A 22,976-nucleotide genomic window follows, 5' to 3' on the forward strand; every position below is an offset into this window, starting at 1 on the left:
AAACAAATGACCAAGAGAAAGACGAAAGTAACAAAAACGCAGCGTGGAGATTACATGTCGCGTGCCAACCAATGCGTTACATATAGTTAAAACTTTTGTTCGCTCACTTCTACAGAGGGGTAAAATCAGTTTGTGAATCAGCACGGTTCACCTATCTTCTTCGGGCACGGCGGTTTCGCATATGCCAAAGCTTGTTCAAACACTGCCGTAAAACACTTGCGGTTTAGTCGAAGAAGGAACATTTCCTCTCGGGGTTCATTGCGGATCCGCTGGGGCACTGAAAAGCCTGGGCGAACGCGGGGAAGTTACGAACAGCCTTATTGCAGTCGGCCTGCCCAAATCCGTGGTCGTCAGTCAATGAGCAGGTCATGTAGCACAGTGTGGAGAAGAAGACCTGCTCTCCAGACAATCCGGGAGCGATGCCCTGCGGAACGCCGCCGCTATTCCGGACTGCGTCGAGGTAGGCAGCGTAGGCGACTTCGAGAGCAGGAATCTCGGGGAACAGGCTTCTGTTCTCTGCCTGTGATTGGCCTTGATCGTAGTCCAGGCAGCTGTCCCGGCTCTTGTAAGTTTCCATGGAAGCACTGCGTGTTTGCGAATGGTTGTGAACACACACACGAAGCTTCAACAACACGAGAACGAAACTCTTTCGGTTCTTATGTGAGGCGGTCGAAACAGAATAAATCATCCTGCATCAAATGTTCGTCGAATAGTGAACTGTGCGTTCCTGTGTGCGAGGTAGAAATTTGGAAACCGTTAAGTGGAAACGAATGCTACATTTCGAAATCAGGAAAATACCGCAATCACGGAAATATTGGTTTTGCTGACGCAAATATTCTCATCTCGTTATCGTTCAGTCTTGTACTTTGTCTCTCACATTTGTCGTTTCTAACAAAAGAAGGAGTTCGTCTCAGTGACGAGAATATTCTAGTCAATTAAGTTACCTGTTAAAAATCGAGCCCCCGAAGGTGCCATTCGGGTGCCACTGCAGGCCATAGCGATCCAGGGATTTCACCAATTGTAGCGACATGGAGAAGCCGAGGCCCCCGTAAAACATAGCGCTGGTCCCGTTGCCGTAGTAGAGCGGGTGGGTGACGGCACCAACCGCCACGTTGAGAGTGCCCGTCGGCCGATCAAAGCGCAGATAGGGCAGGGCGTAATTCCCCGGGTAGTCGAGAACATCGGCATCCACTTGGGACTGGGACACGGCTGTGAGGCTCTCCGTGGAGGCAACCCAGTGCTCGAAAAACGATGTTGCGTTACTGGGGAAGCTGTTATATAAGCGATCGAGCTCGTCGTTGTTTAAGTAACGGTCCGGGGGCCACAAGTGAAGAACCGCAGAACTGATTTTCGTTGCGGCTGTGCGGCGGCTTTGGACATCAAGCCAAATTGACTCGTTGACCTTAATGGCAGCTGTTTGCACCAAGTTATTGAAGCCGGTGTTGACAAATGCTCGTTCGTCTGGCCTGAAGCGCGATAGTGAGCTGACCACTAACACCAGGAGGCCGTAAGCGGACTCCACAAAGCGCGCACAGAAGAAGGGCCGGTAGAGCTTCAGGGCGTCGTCGTCCCCATAGCGAGCCGTCAGCAGCCTGTAGTCAGCCGTAGGAGCGTAGAGCTGCACGAAGGACCAGGCGATGAACATCAGCAGCTGCTCGTTCGTGTACTTCTGAAGCGTGCGTCCGAACGTCCGGTAAAATCTTTTATCCGTGAGTAACACCTGATCATCGCTGCTCACGTCAGGGTCAAACTTAACCTGCCTCAGGGCGCTCAGCCACTCATTCGACGTGATGGATGGTGTGTAAACTCCGATCTGGGCTAGCTTCACCAAAAGGGGCTGAGCAGCTTGGCGTGCCATAGACGCAGAAAGGTTACTCAGTATTTCAGCTTCGGTGTTGATGATGGTGTCAATATCCGAGTCACTGATTGGAGGCTGACTTGCATTGTCGGGCAGAATGTCGTAGAATGACCTCCAGTATTTGTAGCGGTTGCTTCTTGCTACAGATCGTTGGTGTTTTAGCTCGACGGGTATCAGCGAGGATGGAACCACCGTGAAGCGCCATCTTGGCGCGTAATTCAGCCGGAGGACCTTTACGTCGAATAGAAGTGGCACATTCCATTTGAATTTCAAGGTGAAAAGTACATAAAAGGCGCTGATATTTTGGTGGCTTTGGTTGATGTCTGGCCAGGCGAGCCCGAGTTTTGTGAGGATATCCCCAAATCTCTTAGGATTGGAACCGTATTTGGAATGGTCACCCATGCAATACTCGTACATCGCCAGCGGCTTGCGTGCGACTTCTAAGATACGGTGGCCTCTGAGGAGGATGTCGTGGAATGCCGGGAACCAGGATTTCAGCAGGTCTTCCATGGCTGAATGGGAGTTCTGTAGGTAGCCTGTGGGCGGCTTCCAGGCGCTGCATACGTAAGCTTGGAAGTCATGGCAAGGATCTAAGCTGCGGTTGAGCGCCGCGGTCAGTATCTCAGCGTGACGAAGGCAGTCGGGGGAATTGCAGTATGACTCCGTTGGTTGCTGCCCCTTCAGTGTTCGTATCGCGAGTATCACGCAAGAAGACACGACGATGGCGGCCACAATAAAGCGGATGGGAGGTTGCGGGCTTCCAGTTTTTGCGTCATCTTTGTCTGACGTCGGCCTTGAAGAAGCACCGTCCTTCATAGAAGAAAGGAGAGGGACTATTAAATTGCAGTAAGTAAATCCACACGTGCGTGATCCACTAAAACAAAAAATCATGTGCTTATGTTCTTGGCATGCGGAATGTGAATGGCGTTTAATGGCGATACACGTCAATACCTGCTTTACTTCTGCGCCGACCTTGCGTTTATGTCCTCGCTTTCCTGTTTTTGCCTGTTGGTGCCCATATATACATTTCTAGCCAACGTTTCACCTGCGCTCTAGGAGTATTTGTGTTTTCTAGACCGCTTAGGTGTTAGAAACTGGCGGCAGATCTGACGTAGAAACACCGTCTAACACGGGACAAGGAGGGAATTACATTGACAGACCGACTGGCAACAATTCACACTATTAAAAATTCAGCATTTCCTGTGCGTAGATTGCACCTGTTGTATGGACGTGCAGCCGCGTGCTCCTCTACTCCATTGGCTGTGCCGTTGTGTGCTTAAAGGCGCACGTAATAGCACTCATTTATGCAGCCAGAACCGCAAAGAAGCAGCGGCGTCGGGGTAGCTATTTGTGCTGAACCACGTAGGCCGGGTTCGTTGTCCCCTTAACCGAAATGTACCAACGTTCCCCAAGGCATTATGTGCTTTGTTTGTCTCACTGAAAAAGAACTGCCGCGAATGCGTACTCTTTGACGTAGTTATCTGTTTCTGACACCGGCCATTTGTGGTGGCATTGAAAAAAAATCGACGCCAGATTTTAAAGACGATACTCTTTCTTGGGCTACTTCTGTATGTCTGTCTGTGTGTCGGTCTGTCTGTAAAGACGTTTATTTGTCCATCGAAGCAGATACATAACATGCCTCAATGAAGGTATGCGTCAGGTAAAAAATACACATGACAAAAGGGAAACACAAAAACAACAATCCAGAAATGGCTGCTGCTAACCTACATACAAGTTGTAACTTTGGAAGGCAAGTTGCGCTTGTTGTGAACACCGAGACGGACACGGGAAAAAACGTGCGCTTTCACGAGAAGACGGCGTACTACTACTTGTACCACGCAGGATACAACACAGAGTGGAAAGTCAAGTTTTCGACAAACGGGAACAGTAACTTCAGGGTCGAAACACCGCAAATGTTAGTACCGGTGCTACAGTCATATATAAAAATACGCACAAGGTAAAGTGAACACTGCAGATAACTATGTATCGGGTTTTAGTCTGGTTACAAGGCCATCTTGTTTGTAGCATGGTTGCAGGGATAATACTCTACAATTCGAATTTCCAAATGTGCGCTGTTCACCTTGATGAAGCGGCACGACCAACGCAGGAGGAACGCCTCTCCCACAGCGTGGCCAGCTCCGCTACCAGGTGTTCGAACAGGCGCACGCGCATGCGCAGCAGCATTGGGCTTGTGAGGACGGGACCGGAGTGCCGCGACACCACGACGCCTCCATACAACCAGGGCCCCCCACACATAACAGAAACGTCACTAGGGCATCGCGCGATTTTGTGCGCTCCCCAAGGCGTACTTTAAATGCATCCTAGACATCAGCGTCCTAAATGCCCTTGCTGCAGAACACTGAAAGATTGCGTGTCGCAAAATTTCATTTTGTCCGCGCATTGAGGACACCACGCTGACGGTGTTACGCCCCACGCTGTCAAGCAGAGGCTCGTCTGTGACTCGATTCAGCTGTACCCGGCCAGAGTGAAACACAGGCGGTGCAATATTCTTATTTACCAACAGCCAAATCTAAATGTTTAAGACAGGTTGCAATGCTCATACTTGTCAACATTGTTGAACAAGAACAAAAAAATTACGGAAATATGAGGCAGAGAATTAATACATAAGTGATATTTGCAGTGTTCCGTTTTTGGAATTCATGGATGCTTGATATTTGCGATAGAAAATTAAATACTACATTCACTGCATTCACTCTGTCGCGTGCTGTCTCATTTTAAGTAATCAAACGGCAACATTAACAAAAGGTTCCACTAGATGGGTTCCACGTGCCGCTTGGAACGCACCTGGAGTAGGGCAACGTGGTTCTATAAACGTTGAAGTACGGCGCCTCGATTCACGCGCGTCTACGCCGTATGGCATCGCTGGCATCGAAGCACCCCGCCTGGAGCAGGGAAAGGCGGTAAATTTAAATTGACTTGAGTAAACCTGTAGACTAAACAGCACGAGAGGTGAGCGGGAAAGCGAAGGGAGGCATTTACTTGGCAAATGTCGACGAAAGACTATCGTCTTTTGTTGACATTTGCAACGAAACGAGCAGATACGCGGCCATTTTTTAGACACATGATGCGTGAGTGTTTCGAGTTCAGAATGATCGCTGTGTGAAAAGGGAGAGGCGAAAGTTAAGCTGTAAGTTAAGTACCCTGGTGTTTGAGCTACATTTTGATGATTGTGCTGCTGTTTGAGTTATATATTTAACTATGTAATTATGTAAACGGGTTTTATAACACAAATGCCGGATACAAATGTTTGGCAGAAAAAAATCACGAATCTCCACGAAGTGAATCACGACGGGTGGGCGAAGCACTCAGGATCGTTCTCACCGTAAATCACCAGTGAGAGTACTCACTGCTGCTAAATCGACTTCCAATCCAAAACAATTCAATACAATCTAATCCAATCCAATCTAATCCAAATTCAATCCAACCCAATCCAATTCAACCCAATGCTCATCCCGCATGCGCAGCACGGCTCTCCAGGAGCACTTTATCTCTCCCTCCCTCTCTAACCTTTTGTGAACCTTTTATTGCGTTCTTCGTTGACAGATGTTTCGATTTACACGGTGCTGTGCCGTGAGCATGGACGCCGGACGCCGGACAAGCCTCGGCCTTAAGGTGCGTCACCCCTAAAATATAAATTTCCACTTGCCAACCCATCGCACCTGCGTCACTTGTCACTTATATTAGTTTCCTCAACAGCAGTTGAGGAAAATATTAGTGTGTATATTAGCGACACGTGCTTCAGATAGGGGCGCTCATGTCCGTTGCTGCAACCAAAAAATGAAGTCATGAAGGCACATTTTGCTGTATATGTCTTCACGTGTGGGTTATTTCCTTTTAATGCTTGGAATAAGCACCTATGACTTGCCTCAGATAGACGTTATGGCTTACGAAAAAAATATTACCCGCAGAATAAGCCAGGGGTGGGCTGCCCTTGGTAGGGATTTATATGTTCGGAATAGCAAGCTTCCTATGTCACTCAAAAGGCTGGTATATAACCAGTGCATTTTTACATTAGGGAAGTACGAGGTAGAAATTTCGGGACCTCACTAAGTGACTTGAAAGGAAACTTAGATCGGCCCAAGGGGCTGTGGAAAGAAGAATGCTAAGGGTAACGCTTAGGGATAAGAAAACAGCTGCGTGGTTTAGGGAACAGACTCAGGTGGAAGACATTCTACCTCAAATAAAGCGAAGACAATGGACGTGGGCGGGTCACGTCACGAGCATCTGGGACAACAGGTGGACCGTACGTTTAACAGAATGGCTGCCAATAAGACTAAACTCCATCATCATCACCACCAGCCTACCTACACCCACTGCAGGGCAAAGGCCTGTCCCATTAGTCGCCAATTACCCCGGTCCTGTGCTAACTGCGACCAATTAGTCCCCGCAAACTTCTTCATCTCATCTGCCCATCTAACTTTCTGCCACGCCCTGCCAGGCTTGCCTTCTCTAGGGATCCACTCTGTTACCCTTAATGACCAACGCTTATCTTGCCTTCGCATTACATGCCATGCCCACGTCCATTTCTTCTTAATTTCTACTAATATGTCCTGAACACGGGTTTGTTCCCTGACCCACTCCGCTCTCTTCTTGTCCCTTAATGTTACACCTACTATCTTCCGTTCCATTGCTCGCTGAGTCGTCCTTAATTTAAGTTAAACCCTCTTAGCGAGCCTCCAAGTTTCTGCCCCGTAGGTGACTACCGGTAAGATGCAGCTGTCATACACTTTCTTCTTCAGGGACAATGGTAGGCTGCCATTCATTATCTGAAAATGCCTGCCGTATGCACTCCACTCTATTCGTATCCTTCGAATTATCTCTGCCTCATGCTTGGGATCCGGGGTCACAACTTGGCCTAAGTATCAAATGGATGAGAATTTAAAACAGTGGGGGTGGAAGGGACCGGTGTGCAAGGGTAGAAAAAGGGGGCGGAGTTTAGAACCGGGAGGGAGGGGGTAAGGGGGGAGATAGGGGGTTGGCAAATGCATCAGGTTAGTTCAAATTGGGGAAAATACGTAAAAAAACCGTGGTCGATTTCTCTGTCATAGGAATCGGTAAAACACGAAAGTGAAATGTGCAGCGAAATCTGCAGCTGATCATGATTTGCGGGTCGGCGGCTGTGTTGTGGGTGTCCTTGGCGAGCGAGGTCCTGCTGGAGGGTCGCTTCGGCAAAGGTGTACTGGCGTCCTTTCATATGACTTCAGTGAAATCTTGGTGTATCCCAGCACAAAACACTTTCGTGTTAAAATATAAAACCCGAAAACGAACAACCCGAAGTATAACGTACCCTTTAGTACTAAAGGTTGCTTCCCCGTAAGAAGACCCTGTGTGCTGGGGTGCACCCTTTACAGGCCGCTTGCTTCGTTGTACTGGCGTCACTTCCGTGACGGATATGACGTAAGTGATATCTTCGTGAATCCCAGAATAAAACACTTTCGTGTTAAAAAAATTGGCGCAGTTTGCAATACTGGTGCAAGGCTGGAGAAACAGCAGAGCTGGCCGCCCTCTTCCTTCGTCGGACATCGGTAGGCCCGCATCGTTTCGTCAGCCGGCTTTCACATCTCTCCAAAAATGGACCGCGTTAGCACGCGCTAGAACCTGCGGCCAAGTCCAAAGCCAACGCCTGCGCTAGAACACAAAGGAAATTCTGTGGGCCCGGAATGCAGTGATAGATAGACCGGTCGGATGGACGCGGGTTTCATAACGCGCGGGACTCAGGTTTGATTACGACTACGTGAAGACTACATGAGACGCCAACAGCTAGGGCTGTCGGCGTCTCATGTAGTCAGTGAAACACCGGGACACTCGTTTTCCAAACCCTCGAGCCAGAATGTAATGCGTACTCAAGAAACACACCGGGACACTCATTTTCCAACGCCTCGCGCTAGAACGTTTCATCTCCTTGGGCTGTAACGCGTACTAAAAGAACACCGGGACTCTCGCTTTCCAACACCTAGCGCTAGAACGCTTCGGGCTGCAAAGACACGGGAATATTACAGTGGAGCTGTATACCTCCACCCCCCAACTGTTTCATCTCCGTGGGCAAAAACGCCAAGGGGCCAAGACCTAAGACGCCGAGCGCTGAACATAGAAACCGCACTATACACTTCATCCTACCTTCCAAACCGCATGATACACTTATACACTGCATGCTTCGCCCCCTACCCAGGTTTCACGTTAGTGGAGCTCGCCCAGTTTTTTCAAGACGATAGTCTTTCTTGGGCTACTTGAACGCGAAAATTTATCGGTCTGTATGTCTTCCTGTCTGTCCCTCGATTAAGCCTCCCGGCCCAAGTGAAGCAGATGCTGCACAATACGTTTATATACCCACAGCCAAATTTAAGTCTGGTGGCAATGTTCATACATGTCAGCATTGCTGAGGGAAAACAAAATATTACGCTTATCTGGAGCAAGACATCAATACATAAGAGATATTCGCAGCGTTTTATTTATTAAAAATACGCGGTTGATGGTTGATGTAATGAAAGACACGTCTAGAAAAATACAAAAGCGTCCTCCCGCGGTTTCCCTAGAGCCATTTTAAAGAAATCAAAAGGCAACAGTAACGAAAGGTTCCACGAGATTGCTTTCACGTTCCTGTTGGGACACACGTGGAGTAAGTAGGGTGGCCGCGATTCGCGCGCGTCTCCGCCGTACGGCAGAGCTGGCGTCGGGGCATTCGGCGTGGAGCAGTGGAACGCGGTAAATTTAAATTGACTTGAGCAAACCGCTAGCGCGTTTACCTTGGGAGGAGCGAGACGGGGGAGCAACAGCATTAGAACTGAGCGGGAAAGAGAAGGGAGACATTTACTTGGCAAATTTTGAGAAAGACTATCGTCTTTCGTCGACAGTTGCAACGAAAGGAACAGATACGTGGCCAATTTTTTCCCTTTCCAATTGGCTGCACCTGTTTTGTTCCACTTCGCTGCTAACCCCGTACCCCTCTAGTCTTTGGGGTGGGCCATTGGTTAGGTTGCCGGTTTCACAACGTGAAGCTACCGGGTTCGATTCCCGGGACCTCCCTCACCACATTTTGTTATTGAGGCGCGCACTCCCAACACCTGCTCCGGCGCTCCATTTGCCTCCTGGCTACTTTCCCTCACAGTTCGAGGTTTTTTGTTGCGACTGACTGATATTGCTCGGCATAAACAGCTCCGCCGTTAATACAAACAGGCAAGTCGGCTGCGGACAATCGACGTCCCGATACAGATGGAGGGCCTTTAATCATAATCATAATCATAATCGTCATCATCATCATCAGGCAGAGTTACTGGATATACACAGTTGCATAACTCCGCATAGGCCACATGTATCAAAAGCCGGTCTTTGGTTGCCCCCCTGCGCCGGGGCAAGCACGGGGCAAGTTGACTAGCCTGTCCTCTGTCGGCAGGACGTTGAAGTAGTACTCAAGTGCTTGCGGCCGCTGCCGTAAGTCATAAAAAGAAAAGCTGAAGAAGCACAAGTAAATTTCACCTAATTAATGTATTCTAATTTAAAAACCAAGCTTTATTTTACAAAAAAAAAATTGAATAATAATAGTCTAGCGAATTTCAGTTTCTATCTCCTAGGTGCCGCGCGCGTCGACTTTCCCCTCAGCTTCCATGGAGCAGGGGGGCTAGCGCCGCCCGGATTCTGAGGCGGCGTTTCACAACTGTATTATTGAGTAGCTCTGATCATCAGGTTCATCTTCGGAGAAATTGAGTGGACTTTACCAAATCTCCTCCCTGTTTATCGTGGGGGTATCGAGAGAGGTGGGAAGAGCATGAGAGGGTGGGGAAGTGGATAAGGGAGAGGCATTTACATGGCACAGGGGGCAGGAACTAGCATCTTTCGACGACATTTGCAGCAAATGCGGGTTGAATATTTATCGTTGGTAGACGTCTGAATTTGCAGTAAATATGGACAACCAAGAATGAGCTTGTATTTACTGACTGAGTGAGTGTAAAATAGCTGCATAAATTAATTTATGCGCTTCCAATCAGATGCTACACGAGCAGCAGTAGTTAAAAGAAAAGCATTTGCATTATTAAAAATGTGTTCAGTTTAATAAACCAAACAGCCATCACCACCATCGTTGCAACATTCGATGTACGCGTATTCGTATACGCTGGACTGTTGCAGTTAATGTTAAAATGTAAATCGGGCAATAGCTTTCAAAACTGCATGAGGAGGACTGCTGAAATCTAAATTTCTTGATTACGTAAAACCAAGCTAGTGTGGTTGCTTGGAAATTTGTGGTAGTAAAAATTGTTCGCATCGACGCTACCGCGTAACTGTAAAATATTCAGAAACTTTCTCGTCGAAGCACGAGTGCTGCATCATAAAAAAATAACATCCGCATTTATTAAGCGGCAAAAGCATCCTCATGCCTACCGATACATACCGGATAAGATGCTGTCAATGAGCCAAAATAGTTTTTAAAAGTGTAACTATCATGCGAGTTCATTTTAGAAAATGCGCTCTTATGACCGGGGTCAGTAAAATTGTTAGAGAGAAAGCGTCCACACAGTCCGCATAGGCTATGGTCGTTTGCATAGAAATAACAATGATGCATTAAAATGAAGGAATCGTCGGGGAAAGTGAGGTTTAACGCTGTTAGTTATACGCGATAAACATGTTTAGTGTCAGAAGCATTATATTTTTATCTCTGCTATTCGCAGTACATGAACTCTATGAATGCGATATCTATCCGAAGCACTGGCTTCTGAACGGGTTAATATTGCTGGCAACAATCAAGGCTTAATTTAGCAAGTCAGCCAACACAGAGTACGACTACATTTTCTAGAATAACTAGAAACTCTAAGTTCAAGGTCCACCAGTGCACGTGTGACTCACCGGGCGTGGAGTTTTCACTAGGCCTTTGAGATCCTCGATGCTCACCCGGCTAGCTTGTGCCTCACGGGAGTGATTCAGCGAGGCTTCTTTCAGAGGACGGCTCAGGGCTGCCGGATCAGATGCCTTGGAGGCCGGTGAGTTGAGGACCGCGCCGTCTTTAAGGGTCACTCGGGCCTGGCTCTTCACACGCGACGCCTTGCTAAGGCGCTGCGAGGTCTCACTTGAGCTCTGGAAGCCCTGGGTAGAGCGGCGTCTCGGAGCCCGTCTTGGATGGATTTCGTCGGAGGATCCGCCATCAGCTCGTGTGAAGGTTGAGTTGAACTCCGGCCCAGCGACAGCGTGTTTATGTCGCGCGGCGCGGCCGGATTTCGTTGAACGCCCTTCAGCAGTTGCGCTTGAGGCGGTGGTCACGGCTGCTTCCGATGGTGGCGCTTCATTTTCCGCAGTTGCTACACGGCCAGTCCGACTTTGACGTCTCGAAGTGCTCTTGCGTGGGGCAGAGGACGTCTCGCTTTTCCCATCCGTGGCGGGGGGGCCGTGGCGGCGTCGCTTTGATTTTTTCCTCCTGCGAACGGTCGATTCCGGTGTACTGCCTGCCTCGGGTGGGGTAGTTATCGGAGCATCCGATGCTCCGGCGGAGGGCTCGCTTTCACCAGGACGCTTCTGCCGAGATGCAGGGTCCGGCTGAAGGACACCAACGTTGGGTTGGCGGTCCTCCCCGCTGTAACGTTTGCCTGAACGCTTGCCAGAAATTGAGCCTGCGCTACTGGAGCCAATTGTTCTCGGACGTGTGGCCACGCCGCTCGCAGGTATTCCAGGGGCGCTGTCGGGGTTACGGTCAGTTGGGGATGAAGTCGAACGCTCTTCGTTCCCGCTGGTTCCGTAGGAACGGCTGAGCTGGGACTGCTTCTCGAGGGGATTCCCGTCGCTAATTTGCGTTCCGCCCTTCATTTCTACTCGGTGCAAAATGGCGCGGCGTTTGGCCGAATACTGCTTCTTCTTTAGCACGCTCTAATAGCGGCTCGTGCGGAGACCGAAGCTAGTGATGATGATAAATGTAGTTTTTGGATGGAAACTTGACGTCCAAAAACTATGTACGTGTTAACTTCTTTCTACCTCGGATCAGTGTGGCTAGAGCTTCTAGTTGTTTGTGGCTCTCACGTTCGGGAAGTATTCGGGAAGCATAGGTGGTTAGTGATTTTTTGCCGGAACCCTCAAGAGGTATACAGCATGCAGATGTACCTATCGACCAACGTCTCGTTCGCGCTGCATTCACCATTTCTATTTTGGGGAAGGAAAAATTATAACATCTTAATGAGCGCAATTCTGGCAGCTGAGGGAGGCTATAACTTACGACATCGTATAGATAGCGATAGACACATACCCTTTGTATACAACACCGCTCTGTTGGGTTAAGGAATACCTAATTTAGGCGCTTATTTTAGCTGTTTGACGCAGCTAAACACAGCTTCAAAGCAGCGAAATTTGACCCGAACAAGAAAATTAATTCGTGCGGTTCAAGTCCTTCCCATAACTAACATGAGCACCATGGTGATAGTGTGGATACCGAGAGACGGGTATAGAAAAGGGGGAGGACAAGGATTTTGCGACATCATTACAAAAAAAAAAAAAAAAGAAGATGTAATTGCGTGAGCAACTGACGGGCCATGTCGGCGAAACCTTTTCGCGTAGTCCTCTCAACAGAGCGACTGATGGAAGAGCCCAGAACGGCAGGGGGAAGAGAACGCGCAAATATAGCTGCTTTATGGAGAGGAGAGAGCTGCCTCGCCAGCGCTGGCGACATCGCCATAGAAAAGACAAGTCGAAGCGTGGCTCGCCGCCTGCCAGCTGCCTCAGCTTCCACGGACCTCGTGACTCCCGCCACCGCTTGTAGGCGTTGTAGAATCGAGTCTGCAGACAGTTCGGGCAGAAAATGGAATGGCGGCGTGGAAGTGCCGATATCGGGGTGCAACAGAAGAAGCCAGAGGCAGCGAATGCCGCTGATAACGCGAGCAAACGAGACACTCAGGCAAAATTCTAAACACAGTTGGCGCGTATAATACGAAGGACATGCGAGAAAACGCTCGTTTCGGACTTCCTACGCAGGAAAAGGGTTCCCACAACATCCGACAGATGGCGACGAGTGTACTGGCCAGTAGGAAGACGCATTCAAATATCCCCCTCGCGAGGGGCACGATCAAATGCAGAGCATTTCCGGGGGCGCACGACGTTAAGTAGTTTGCGTTACGTTAATGTTGTTGCGCTTGTGGCAACTGCTGACGAGAGAGCGCTCGTCAGCAGTAATTTGAATGAGTCAACGATATAAGGCGCGTTCATAGCCTTGCATTCTGTGTCGGCTTTGTGGCGCAGTGGTTACATTGCGTTCCGCCCGCAGGGTCGAGGGATCGAAACCTGGCGCCGGATAGTATTTCTTTTTTTTATATAGTAGGGAGGGGTGCGGTGCGGACTACGGACGCCAACGCGGGTGACATCGTGAGTTACTGAAATGCTCTGCATTTCAAAGGCGTGTGCATCGGGCTTAGGATCAAGTTTTGGAGGGAGGGGAAGAATATCTTCACGAATTCTTGATGATTGACAGAATGACCAAATGATTTTTGATCAGGTTTTTTAAAACCATCCCCACAAGTCCTTCCTGTAGCAACTAGAAACACACGAGAAGTACACAACAGTCCCAACTGCGTAAAAATTAGCCGCCCATCTGCTCGCGTCGCTGCAAATGTCGTCAGAAAACAATAGTCCTTTGTCGCCCCTGCCACATAACCGTCCTCCTCTCACGTGTTCCCCTCTTTTCTCGGGCCACGCATGGAGGTGTAGGCAGTCGACGAGCTAGGCCGGGTTCATACTGTTGCCGCAACTGTAGTAATAACTTTACAGAAGGACGTCATTGCCCGTCTCAGCCAATCAAACTGCGTGACACGCCGTTTCTTTTACGTCCACACATCACGATATGGCTTTTGCGTCGGTAGTATGAACGTAGCCTTAGCGTGATGGAGACCACGTTTATTTGCGTCGAGAGCTGTGCCACCAGGGTGAGAACGAGCAACGTGGAGCCGGGTGCCGCATCAGGACAGGTGCCAAGCGTGTTCTCATGCGAACCTGCCGATAACAATGATAGCGACGCTGGTTAAGCCGACGATGATGTCGTCAGTGTAGGACTCACGCTGTAGCAGCAGCTCCAGCGGCTACACTGGATCTAGCGCCGCCCTTCTGATGATGATCATAATGATAAAAAACTTTATTTTCGTCGCTGTTCAGACGGACTCCCTGTTTGGGAGTGGCTGTGTGCCCCTCGTCCCATCAGACGGCGGTCAGGAACCCACAGGCCCTGGCGGCGTCTTCCGCCAGCTGGACCACTGCTGTCTAGACGTCGGGTTGGGAGCTAAGCAGCACGGCCTCCCATTGCTCGTGTGTTGTAATGCGCTCACCCACCCTGATTAGCTGGGACACGCCCTACCACGTGTGGGAGCGTGGCGGCTGCTTCGCCGCACCACTTGCACTGATCTGTGTATGCACCTGTGTTGCAAGGGGTTCAATTGTATCCCGTGCCATGCAACCCTTCTGGCGACAGCCCGAGCCAGAGTTCTTCAATGAGTAAGTGTGGCCGGAGGGACATAGCGGGATAAGCGGCGGGGCCGCGTGGGAGCAGACGACACGGGGTCTCGCTTAGTTCTGCCGGAATAGAATTTCTTTTGTCTCGCCTACAAACGGTCTTCCTGTCCGGGGCTCCTTTCTATCCCCTTGACACCGCGCCAAGGAGGTTAAAAAAATTGCTAGAGTGGAGGGGCAGCCGCGAGCAGTGGAACACGACAAAAAAACATTTAACGCCGTTCCACTCAATGTAAAAGTTCATGGAAGTGCAGAGCAGTGATTCGCCATAGTGGGCTGTACCGCCGTTATCCGCTCACTGTTACCACCCCATGCAATTCAAATTTCCCGCCTTTTCAGTGCTCGCGCGCTCCTGGCATGAAACTACGCCAGCGGGAGTTCTGGTCTTGTCTCGGTCAGAGTCTCGTTCCAGTATTCTTTCAATTGATTCATGTCTACTTCGCATATGATCTGCTCCTCACTAGGCTATGCCCCCTCCTCATCGCTGCGACCATGTTACCACATTTCGTGCCGTGAAAGACTCGACCGAGGAAAGCTTCGCTCTTAAAAACCAAATAACTGTTACCCATACACTCAGAACAGTTCGACCATTAGTTGTTGATAATGCGCGGTGGATGTCATCCGTGGTCGGACCCCTCTAGGCATTATCAACCTCATAACCTCCAACGCGCTTTTCTCCTTCACACAAATCTCAACGCTGTCAACCCTCAATTCGCGGTCACAACATAAGGAAAGGGAGGGAACCGGTTAAAGTGGAAACCTCCAGCTTCGTCAGGGCAACTTCCAAGGTAGCTCTGCGTGAGCCGCAGTGAGAGGGGTCTTCTGGATGGGCTGAAGTGCGTTGATGCTAGCTCCCATCCCGGGCGCCTTCGGGACGTTTGAAGCATAGCGCAACCTGTTGAGGGGAAGGCACACATTTTCTTGGTACTTCGAAGCCTTGAAGTAATCTCGCTATATTTCGTCGCGTTCGAGCTGCTCGATGATTTTCATGTCCAGTTCGCTAAATGTTGCGCCCTTGCTTGCAATTGGAACTGGTCAATGGCCGGAACTCGTGCGCAGACGGTGAGGGGGCTTGCAGACTGGCTGTCGGTGTAACTTGTCTATGGTGAGGCGCTAGATATCCGTCTTTTCCCGGGTTTCACGGCACCAAAAATTATGCGGCCGGGAATGCCCGACCCCACATTACCGGTCGGAACACCTTGCAACTTTATTTTCCCATGTTTTACCGAACACGCGCGATCGTCAAGACGAGCACGTACGTCACTTTTTCATCCTAGAGGAAGCTAGCGCGGCATTTCCCACAATGGAAATTGAACAACCATCTGAGAATTCGCCGCACTCGGGGTAATTTGCGTCCCACCTAAAGCCGATGAGCGCTGACTTCCAACTGACATTGAAGTGTGCAAGGTTAAACAACAAAAAGAGCCCGAATAACTATAAATAAAGCTTAACAAACTGTACTGTTGGGCGAGTTGGTATTTCATTAAAAAATAGATACAACGCGAATAGAAACAAGAACACAGGAAGATGACGGGATGACTTCCAAATGACCTTGTCGGAAGTCAAGCCTTTCTGTGTCCTTGTTTCTATTTGCGCTGTAGCTATGTTCTGTTTAAATGAACTACCAACTCGCCCAACAGTACACTTTGTTAGGCAGTGCAATACCATGAGAGGTGCAGGTACCAACGGGAGTGAACAGGATGTTCCCCGCGATGGATAGCGAACGAAAAGTGGGAGAGAGAGAGAGAGTAAACATTTATTTCGCAGCCCGTGTCCGCGCTCAAGCGCTCAAGCGATCTCCCCGTGGTTGGTGAGCAGGTGGTCAAGAAGGGTTGCCCACGACGAGATCGTCTTGCCCAGTTGGGCAACGAGGTTGGAGGGTTCTGCTGTCCACGGAGAGATGGTGACAGACGCGGCCGTAAATTTCAACGGCTCCTGGCGATGGCTTGCGAGCGGGACGGAACCGGCGGAAGGGCTGGTCAAGTGGTCATGGGCGCGGCCACAAAGTTCGACAGAAGGTTCAATGGAAGATCCAAATAGGCTTTCGCCTTCACATCACTACAAATTTATAAGCATACCCCGTAATTTTTTTTCGTGGGTAACCGGTTTTGTGGTTACGAGATCGTCTTGCCCAGTTGGGCAACGAGGTTGGAGGGTGCTGCTGTCCACGGAGAGATGGTTGCCAAACCATCACTTCAGTTGCCAAACAAGTTTTTATTGCCATCGCTGCAGCATGCGATTGACTGATCAGACAGTTCGAACTTACAATAGGGATTAGCTGACTTACCGGGTTCTTAATACGTCTTAAAACCACTTTTCATTCCCTTCAACGTGCCGCGAAATTTCATGCAGATAGGTGTTTCAATGTTTCATCTTCATCAGAAAAAATAACCGCTACCGTTGGACACCGGAAGCTCAGCTACGCAACGCTTTCCACTGAGCATTCACCGGGGATAGTTTTTGAAGAAACATAATCATAAAGCTTTCGTGAATAAATAAATGAGGATTTCACAGTGCACTGCACGAGGTTCACCTCACCTCGTAAGAATACCTGCAAAGTGTTAATAGAAATGTAAGGATGAGAATTTTAAGCACCCCTCCTCCCTACTCACCCCCGTTGCTGGAATACAAACGAGAACAAATAAAAACACATGCATGCAGCACGCACACTCAATATCACATGGAGTTGCCTTCTGCACTCCTTGAACCGGGCGTACCTAAGTATTCACTCATATAGGAGAGGCGCTTCACCAAGAAGAGAGTAGTTTAACTACTTGAACAGCGACGTTTTAACAAAATAATAGCGCTGAATAAGACGGGGACGAAGAGAGGGGGACGAAAAAATTGGCTCCAATCTACGCTGTGAAGGTGGTTGAAAAGCAAAGCTTTGAACGAAACCAACAACAATTGCCTATGCGACGTCACTTGTATTCACACACGTGGCTCTACAAAGAGTGAAACGAGAGATTCTGTCAGCCGTTACTTGGAATTCGCGGGGGCGGTGTCCGGAACGCAGCAGCGTCGGCTACGGCCGGGCTAGAGCGGTGGACGCCGCCGCCGTAGCCCGGACGTTCGTCGGCAGAAAGAAAACGGAGAGGAGAGTCTTTCGAAGGGTGAGACAGCGGAGCCTAGACATCCTGATGTGCTAGCTCGGGGCTACACCACTGCGCGACACAAGCGTAGGCACCGCAACAATTCGGCAAGTGAGCTTAGTGATTCACTTGCCGAATTGTTGCGGTGCCTACGCTTGTGTCGCGCAGTGGCAGCTTAGTGATTGAAGCAGAAGACGAAGAAGAAGGAGCGGTTCGTTTGTGTTCTTCCTCTTCTCGTTGTTTTCGCCTGAACTCGTGTTTTTCGGCTGGTTTTTCACCTCCATTGATCTGTAACGACGCTGGGACATCTCTGGCCCCTTCACGGTCCGACGGCAAGCAAAAGGATGACCCCTGGGGGTTTTCCTCTGCATCGGATCCCGCCCACCGGCCGCTAGGCCTAACCACCCTGTCCCTCAATCACGGGCGGGTGCGACGCCGCGCACCTATGTCACGCATGTCGGAAAAGCTCTGCGTAGCGCAATCCACTCAACCTGGGACGACGCTCGCCGCTTCTGACGTCGCTTCAAACCCGGCACTGGACGACCCGCTGCCAATGGAGGTAACGCTACCGTTCCCGCTACCCCCGGCTGACCCCTCTACTTTATCGAAACGGCCATCGGACAAAGGTGCGGCCCAAGTTACGACTGAGGTTTCACCCTCGCCTGCGGCCAAACGGGCTTGTACATCTGTCGCAAACACATCCCTGCAAGGGACTGATGGACGGAAGACAACAACGACAGCTACTTCATCCTGTACAGCCGCCGCCACTTCCCAGGGCCCTACAACCAATGGGCAGAGTCCCTCGGTGTACAAAGTTGCCATCACACCTCGAGAGCGATTCAACATCCTCTCTCTTCCGACAAAGACACTGAAGCAGGCGCTCGACGGATGCCTAGGAACACCCGGATTTGCTGGCTACGCATACCATAACCGAACCAACAGTGTCTGTCTGGGTGTCGTCTCTTGAGGCTGTCCAGCGACTGTGCGCACTGGACCATATTCTTCTGTCGGCTGAAAAACAACTACCCATACAAGCGTACCTGCTGTTCGGTACTGACATCCGACGCTATGTTGTTTCGGGAGTAGACCCCGGAGAGAATCCTGTAGACCTGCAAGCCAGTATCCGGTGCTCCACGCACCAGGTTCTTCTTGTCCGCTACATGGGAGCTGGCCGCACGGGTCTCGTAACTCTTCGCTGCCCGTTAGAGCCACCGGATCGTCTTTTCTACAATGGCTGCGTTCTTCGCCCACGTCCATACAAGGCCGGAGTGGTTCATTGCTTTCAATGCTTCCGTCAGGGACACATGAGCAAGTCGTGCCCATTCCCTGTCACAGAACCACCACTGACAACGGCCTCGGAACCACCGGCTTCTTCGGCATCAGAGGCACTGGCTGCGTCGTCGTCCGTCTCACCGCAAGTCAAGTTTCAATGCGGTCTGTGTCGCACGGATGACCATGACATCATGGACAAAAAGTGCCATACTAAGTGCAAAGCTACTCGCGCTAAGCGACGCGCGTTCCGACGCCAGTCTAAGCCCAACGATATTCTTCTGTCCAATCGCTTCTGCTGTTTGGCGGAGGAAAGCGAGGAAGTAGTAGTAGAAGACGCTCTGGAGCCTTTGGATTACTACCAGCCGTCGTACCGGGATGTACTCCGTGGCTCCCGCCACCGGAAGAAACAGCACAGTCAAACTGTACAATTGTCTTCGGATACAGAAGAGCTCGAAGAGATAGACCAGCAGTTGGCGTTGCTGCAAACTGAGGTGACTAAGCTCACACAGCGCCGTGCCCGCTTAATTCATCGACCGTCCCGTCAGCCTCCACCGAAACAAGACCGGTCGAGTCAGCCCCGTTTCGCCCCATCAAGCATGACCCCACCAAAGCCTGTCCCTTCTGCTTTCACACACCATGAGCTTCTACAGTTCATGGTGCAGCAGCTGCAGAACTTGGTGTCAGTGTTAGCAGTCCAACTAAGTGAAATCTCATTTCACTATGCCTGTGCCACAATATATAGTCCAATGTCGCGGACTCACAGCAAAGATTGGGGAGCTTCGGGAATGTGTTCGCCTAGGCAAACTGCGAGCGTGGGCCTTCCTACTACAAGAGACAAACTCTCTACCTCGCCTCCCAAATTTCACGGCTTACGCTACGCCATCCATACGTGATCGGCGTTGTGGCTCCAATGGATCTCCGCCAGGCAAAGCCGCATTCTATGTGCTCACGGCTTACCCGCATACACAGATCCCCCTAGACGAGTGGTGTACAGAATGGCAAGAAGTGGTTGCGGTGAAAGTACAACTGCCCAAGTCCGCAATAATCTTGGTGTCATGCTACGTACGTCCACATAGCGGGCGGGCGCCTCGTCTAAGATTGGGCTGGTTGACATCTCTACGGCATTCCCACGCTGCCTGTCCCATACTTGTGGCCGGGGACTTTAATGCCCCTCATTGCGACTGGGGTTATGCTACCACAAGCGCACGCGGACGGGTGCTACTTGACTACTTCAGCGATGCTCACTTCACCCTCCTTAACGATATCTCGTGTCCTACGCGCCGATGTACTCATTCCCGGGTGCCACCCTACTCGCCCGACTTAAAGGTGTTGTGCCACCAAATTTTAAGTCTGTAAAAAGCCTGCTGTAGGCTTCCTCTGCATGCAACGACCCTCAACACGAAGTGCTGGGTACAGCAAGCGCTTAATATATATTTTAATTCGCTTCTAAAAATTACCTAAATGCTCTTCTGGAAATCGGGACCCATCGCTAGCGCCACTAACCATGACGTCGGTGAATTGCCAGTGCAGCAAAGTTTGTGACGTCATACAACGCTAGCGACTCGAGCGACGTGAACGTGAACTCCAGTTACCACAGTTTGTTCGGTCGCTTGGTCGTATCGACACACTATACCGATACGACGGCGACGACGACGCGACCAACGCGACGCCGACAAGCCGACGAGTCGTTAAAACATCGGCCAACTGACGAATTGCCAGACCGCGTCGACCGCGTTGTCACACCACGCCGACGGCGACACAAACACGTAGGCCGATGGAAAGTCGCCGTAGTGTGACTGACTCGCCGACCGAAGACGCCAACAAAACCGGTCGCCTGACTGGTCGCACGACGCGTCGTCAATCGACCGAGAAGCGAAAACTGCGCCCCGACAACATTCGTGCCGCAATGAACGCGGCTCTATTTTGTTAGTTTCTGGAGGGTAATAAACTCAGTAAGTTCCATGAAGCCCATACAACTCAACACTAGCGCTAATGCGATCCGTATTTTGGCGTTCGACGCTTCGGCCGTGCTCTTCGGCGACGCCGCTACCCCGGAATGCGTGTGCGATCGGCTCGCCTGCAGAAAATACCTAGTTTCGTGCAGAAGAAGGGTTACGTAGGGTAATTTGGGTAATAAGAGATCAGTATCGGCAAAGGTTTTTAACGTAAAACGTAAAACCAAAGTACGGCAAGCACTATCCCTTTAGTGCAAAATCGCAGTCGCAGCCGGGCACACTTATTTTTGCGAGCGCTTTCGCAAAATAGCAGAGTTGATGGCGATAAGCTGTTGCGGGGGCTTCGCAAAACCTTGCTGCGCAAGCGCTATTTAAGAAATTTGAGTTTACAAGTCAGGAATTCTGTAAACTAGCTAGTAAACACCGACGTGCGACTCCAATGATGGGCCTCCATCTAGTACACCTGCTATATCGCATTGGCAAGCCGGTTGTTCGGTGGCTCAGTGGTTTCGCGCGTCGCGCCCGCCCGGTCAACGTTGCGAGTTCGATTCGCGGGGAGGGTAACTTTTTTTTTTTTTTTTTTTTGCGTTCTTTTTAGCATTTTTGTGGTTTGCATATCCATGGTTTTCATTTGTCTGCATCCGAGGATGCAGACAAAGAATCCGTGTCGGAGCTGTCGCGGCTTGACGTGACGAGTCGGCGTGTTTACTTCCGTGGTGAAACACGTATGTGGGAGCGCAGACGCCGCAGTAAAGTCGCAACGTACCGCAGCGCCGCATGGTAGACACGCGTGGCAGAGCGTCCGCGCAACCATAGCCTCCTATATAACCTACTAAAGGAGGCTATGGCGCAACACGTTGACGTCACTGCTTGAATCGGCGCCCAGAAACCGAAACCGAATCCTGTTCACATGAATCGTGCGATAATAAATTTTTTACTCAGAATATGTGCATGTGAGAGCATGTATCATGCTTTCTAATGAAATATAAAACGTTTGCAACAAAGAATGCACAAGCAACAAATTTGGTGGCACAACACCTTTAAGCTGGTGGCTTGGTAACGATGCGGTCTCCTGGCACCGAGAGGCCGACTGCTGGGGCAGTGATCACCATCCCATCAGGCTTGGCATTGTCCCAACGTCGACGCATCGCTTACGACGGCGCTGCACGGTAACAAACTGGGATATGTTCCGGGATAACATCAACACAATGATCACGGAGCCAAGTCCGGACCCCATCACTGTCGTTAAGGAAGCCCTGCGAAGCGCCTGTGAGGACACATGGGTAGAGGAATCCCGGCCGAAGCCTGACCTACGACTCTTACAGCTATGGGCCCAGCGCAAACAAGCTGAAGTGGCTGCCTCCCGAGATCCCTCGTCTGTGGAGGCCCGAATACGCTTGCAACGTCTGACTGCGGCTGCCAGGCGTCATGAGAAGCGTCTTTCAAGGCAGCGATGGCTGAGCTGGTGTGAATCGCTCGGCCCATCGGCGACTACGTCATCCATCTGGCGCACCTTTCGTGCGATGGAAAGTGGAGGCCGCAGTCCAGATGCGGCGGCCAGTGCATGTCTGGCATCGGACAAGGACCGTGCTCAATTTGCCGCCGATGTTGCCCGCGCCCTGTTCCCGGCCTTCGACATTCTTCCGCCCAGCAGCCCGTGTCCGTTTCCGCTGCCGAGCCACGTCGGTTCCTCCCCTCCTGATGACGCCGTGCGTGGAATCCAATCGCCTTTCACGATGGCCGAGTTCCTTGCAGCGATTGATCACGCCAAACATCGGACCGCTCCAGGGCCAGATGGCCTTACGTACGAGGTTTATAAGAATCTTGACGATCCAGCCCTCAGCAATCTCCTTGACTCCATTAACGAGGTGTGGCTCTCTGGTCACATACCAGAATCTTGGCTCCTCGCCGATATAGTCGCGATACCGAAGCCTGGCAAGCCACCCGATCAGCTCCCTAATTTGCGTCCAATTGCCTTGACGTGCACCCTGTGCAAACTGTTGGAGCGCATGCTGGCAACCCGGCTTCAATGGTGGATCGACACTTTCCAGTGGTATCACCCGGCGCAGATCGGGTTTAGGCACCGTCTGGGTACCGAGGATGGGCTTGACTACTTCTCGTCAATGGTGTTACTAGGCGGCCGGTCACACAAAGTGCGCACAGTGCTTGCCATGGACATACAAAAGGCACACGACAACGTTAGCTACGGAGCCATTTTGGAAATTCTCCAAGGACTCCTGCTCCCGGACAAGGTTTCCTCTTTCCTCCGGAACTTCCTCACAAAAAGATCCTTTTCTGTTCGCATTGGTGGGACAA

At 50.6% G+C, this 22,976-nt stretch overlaps 1 protein-coding gene across 1 annotated transcript; it reads right to left on the minus strand.

Moving 5' to 3' along the window:
- Window positions 1–223: 223 nt before the first annotated feature.
- LOC144146687 (endothelin-converting enzyme 1-like) lies at window positions 224–1,858 on the minus strand. The gene is made up of 2 exons (XM_077678615.1): window positions 945–1,858; window positions 224–584 (listed from the first exon to the last, which is right to left on the minus strand). The coding sequence occupies exons 1-2, from the start codon at window positions 1,856–1,858 to the stop codon at window positions 224–226; spliced, it is 1,275 nt and encodes a 424-aa protein (XP_077534741.1).
- Window positions 1,859–22,976: the final 21,118 nt, after the last annotated feature.

The sequence above is a fragment of the Haemaphysalis longicornis genome, unplaced genomic scaffold, assembly GCF_048455015.1.
Source record: "Haemaphysalis longicornis isolate Haplotype H1 unplaced genomic scaffold, Haemaphysalis longicornis Haplotype H1 scaffold_7, whole genome shotgun sequence".
Lineage (NCBI taxonomy): Eukaryota > Metazoa > Arthropoda > Arachnida > Ixodida > Ixodidae > Haemaphysalis > Haemaphysalis longicornis.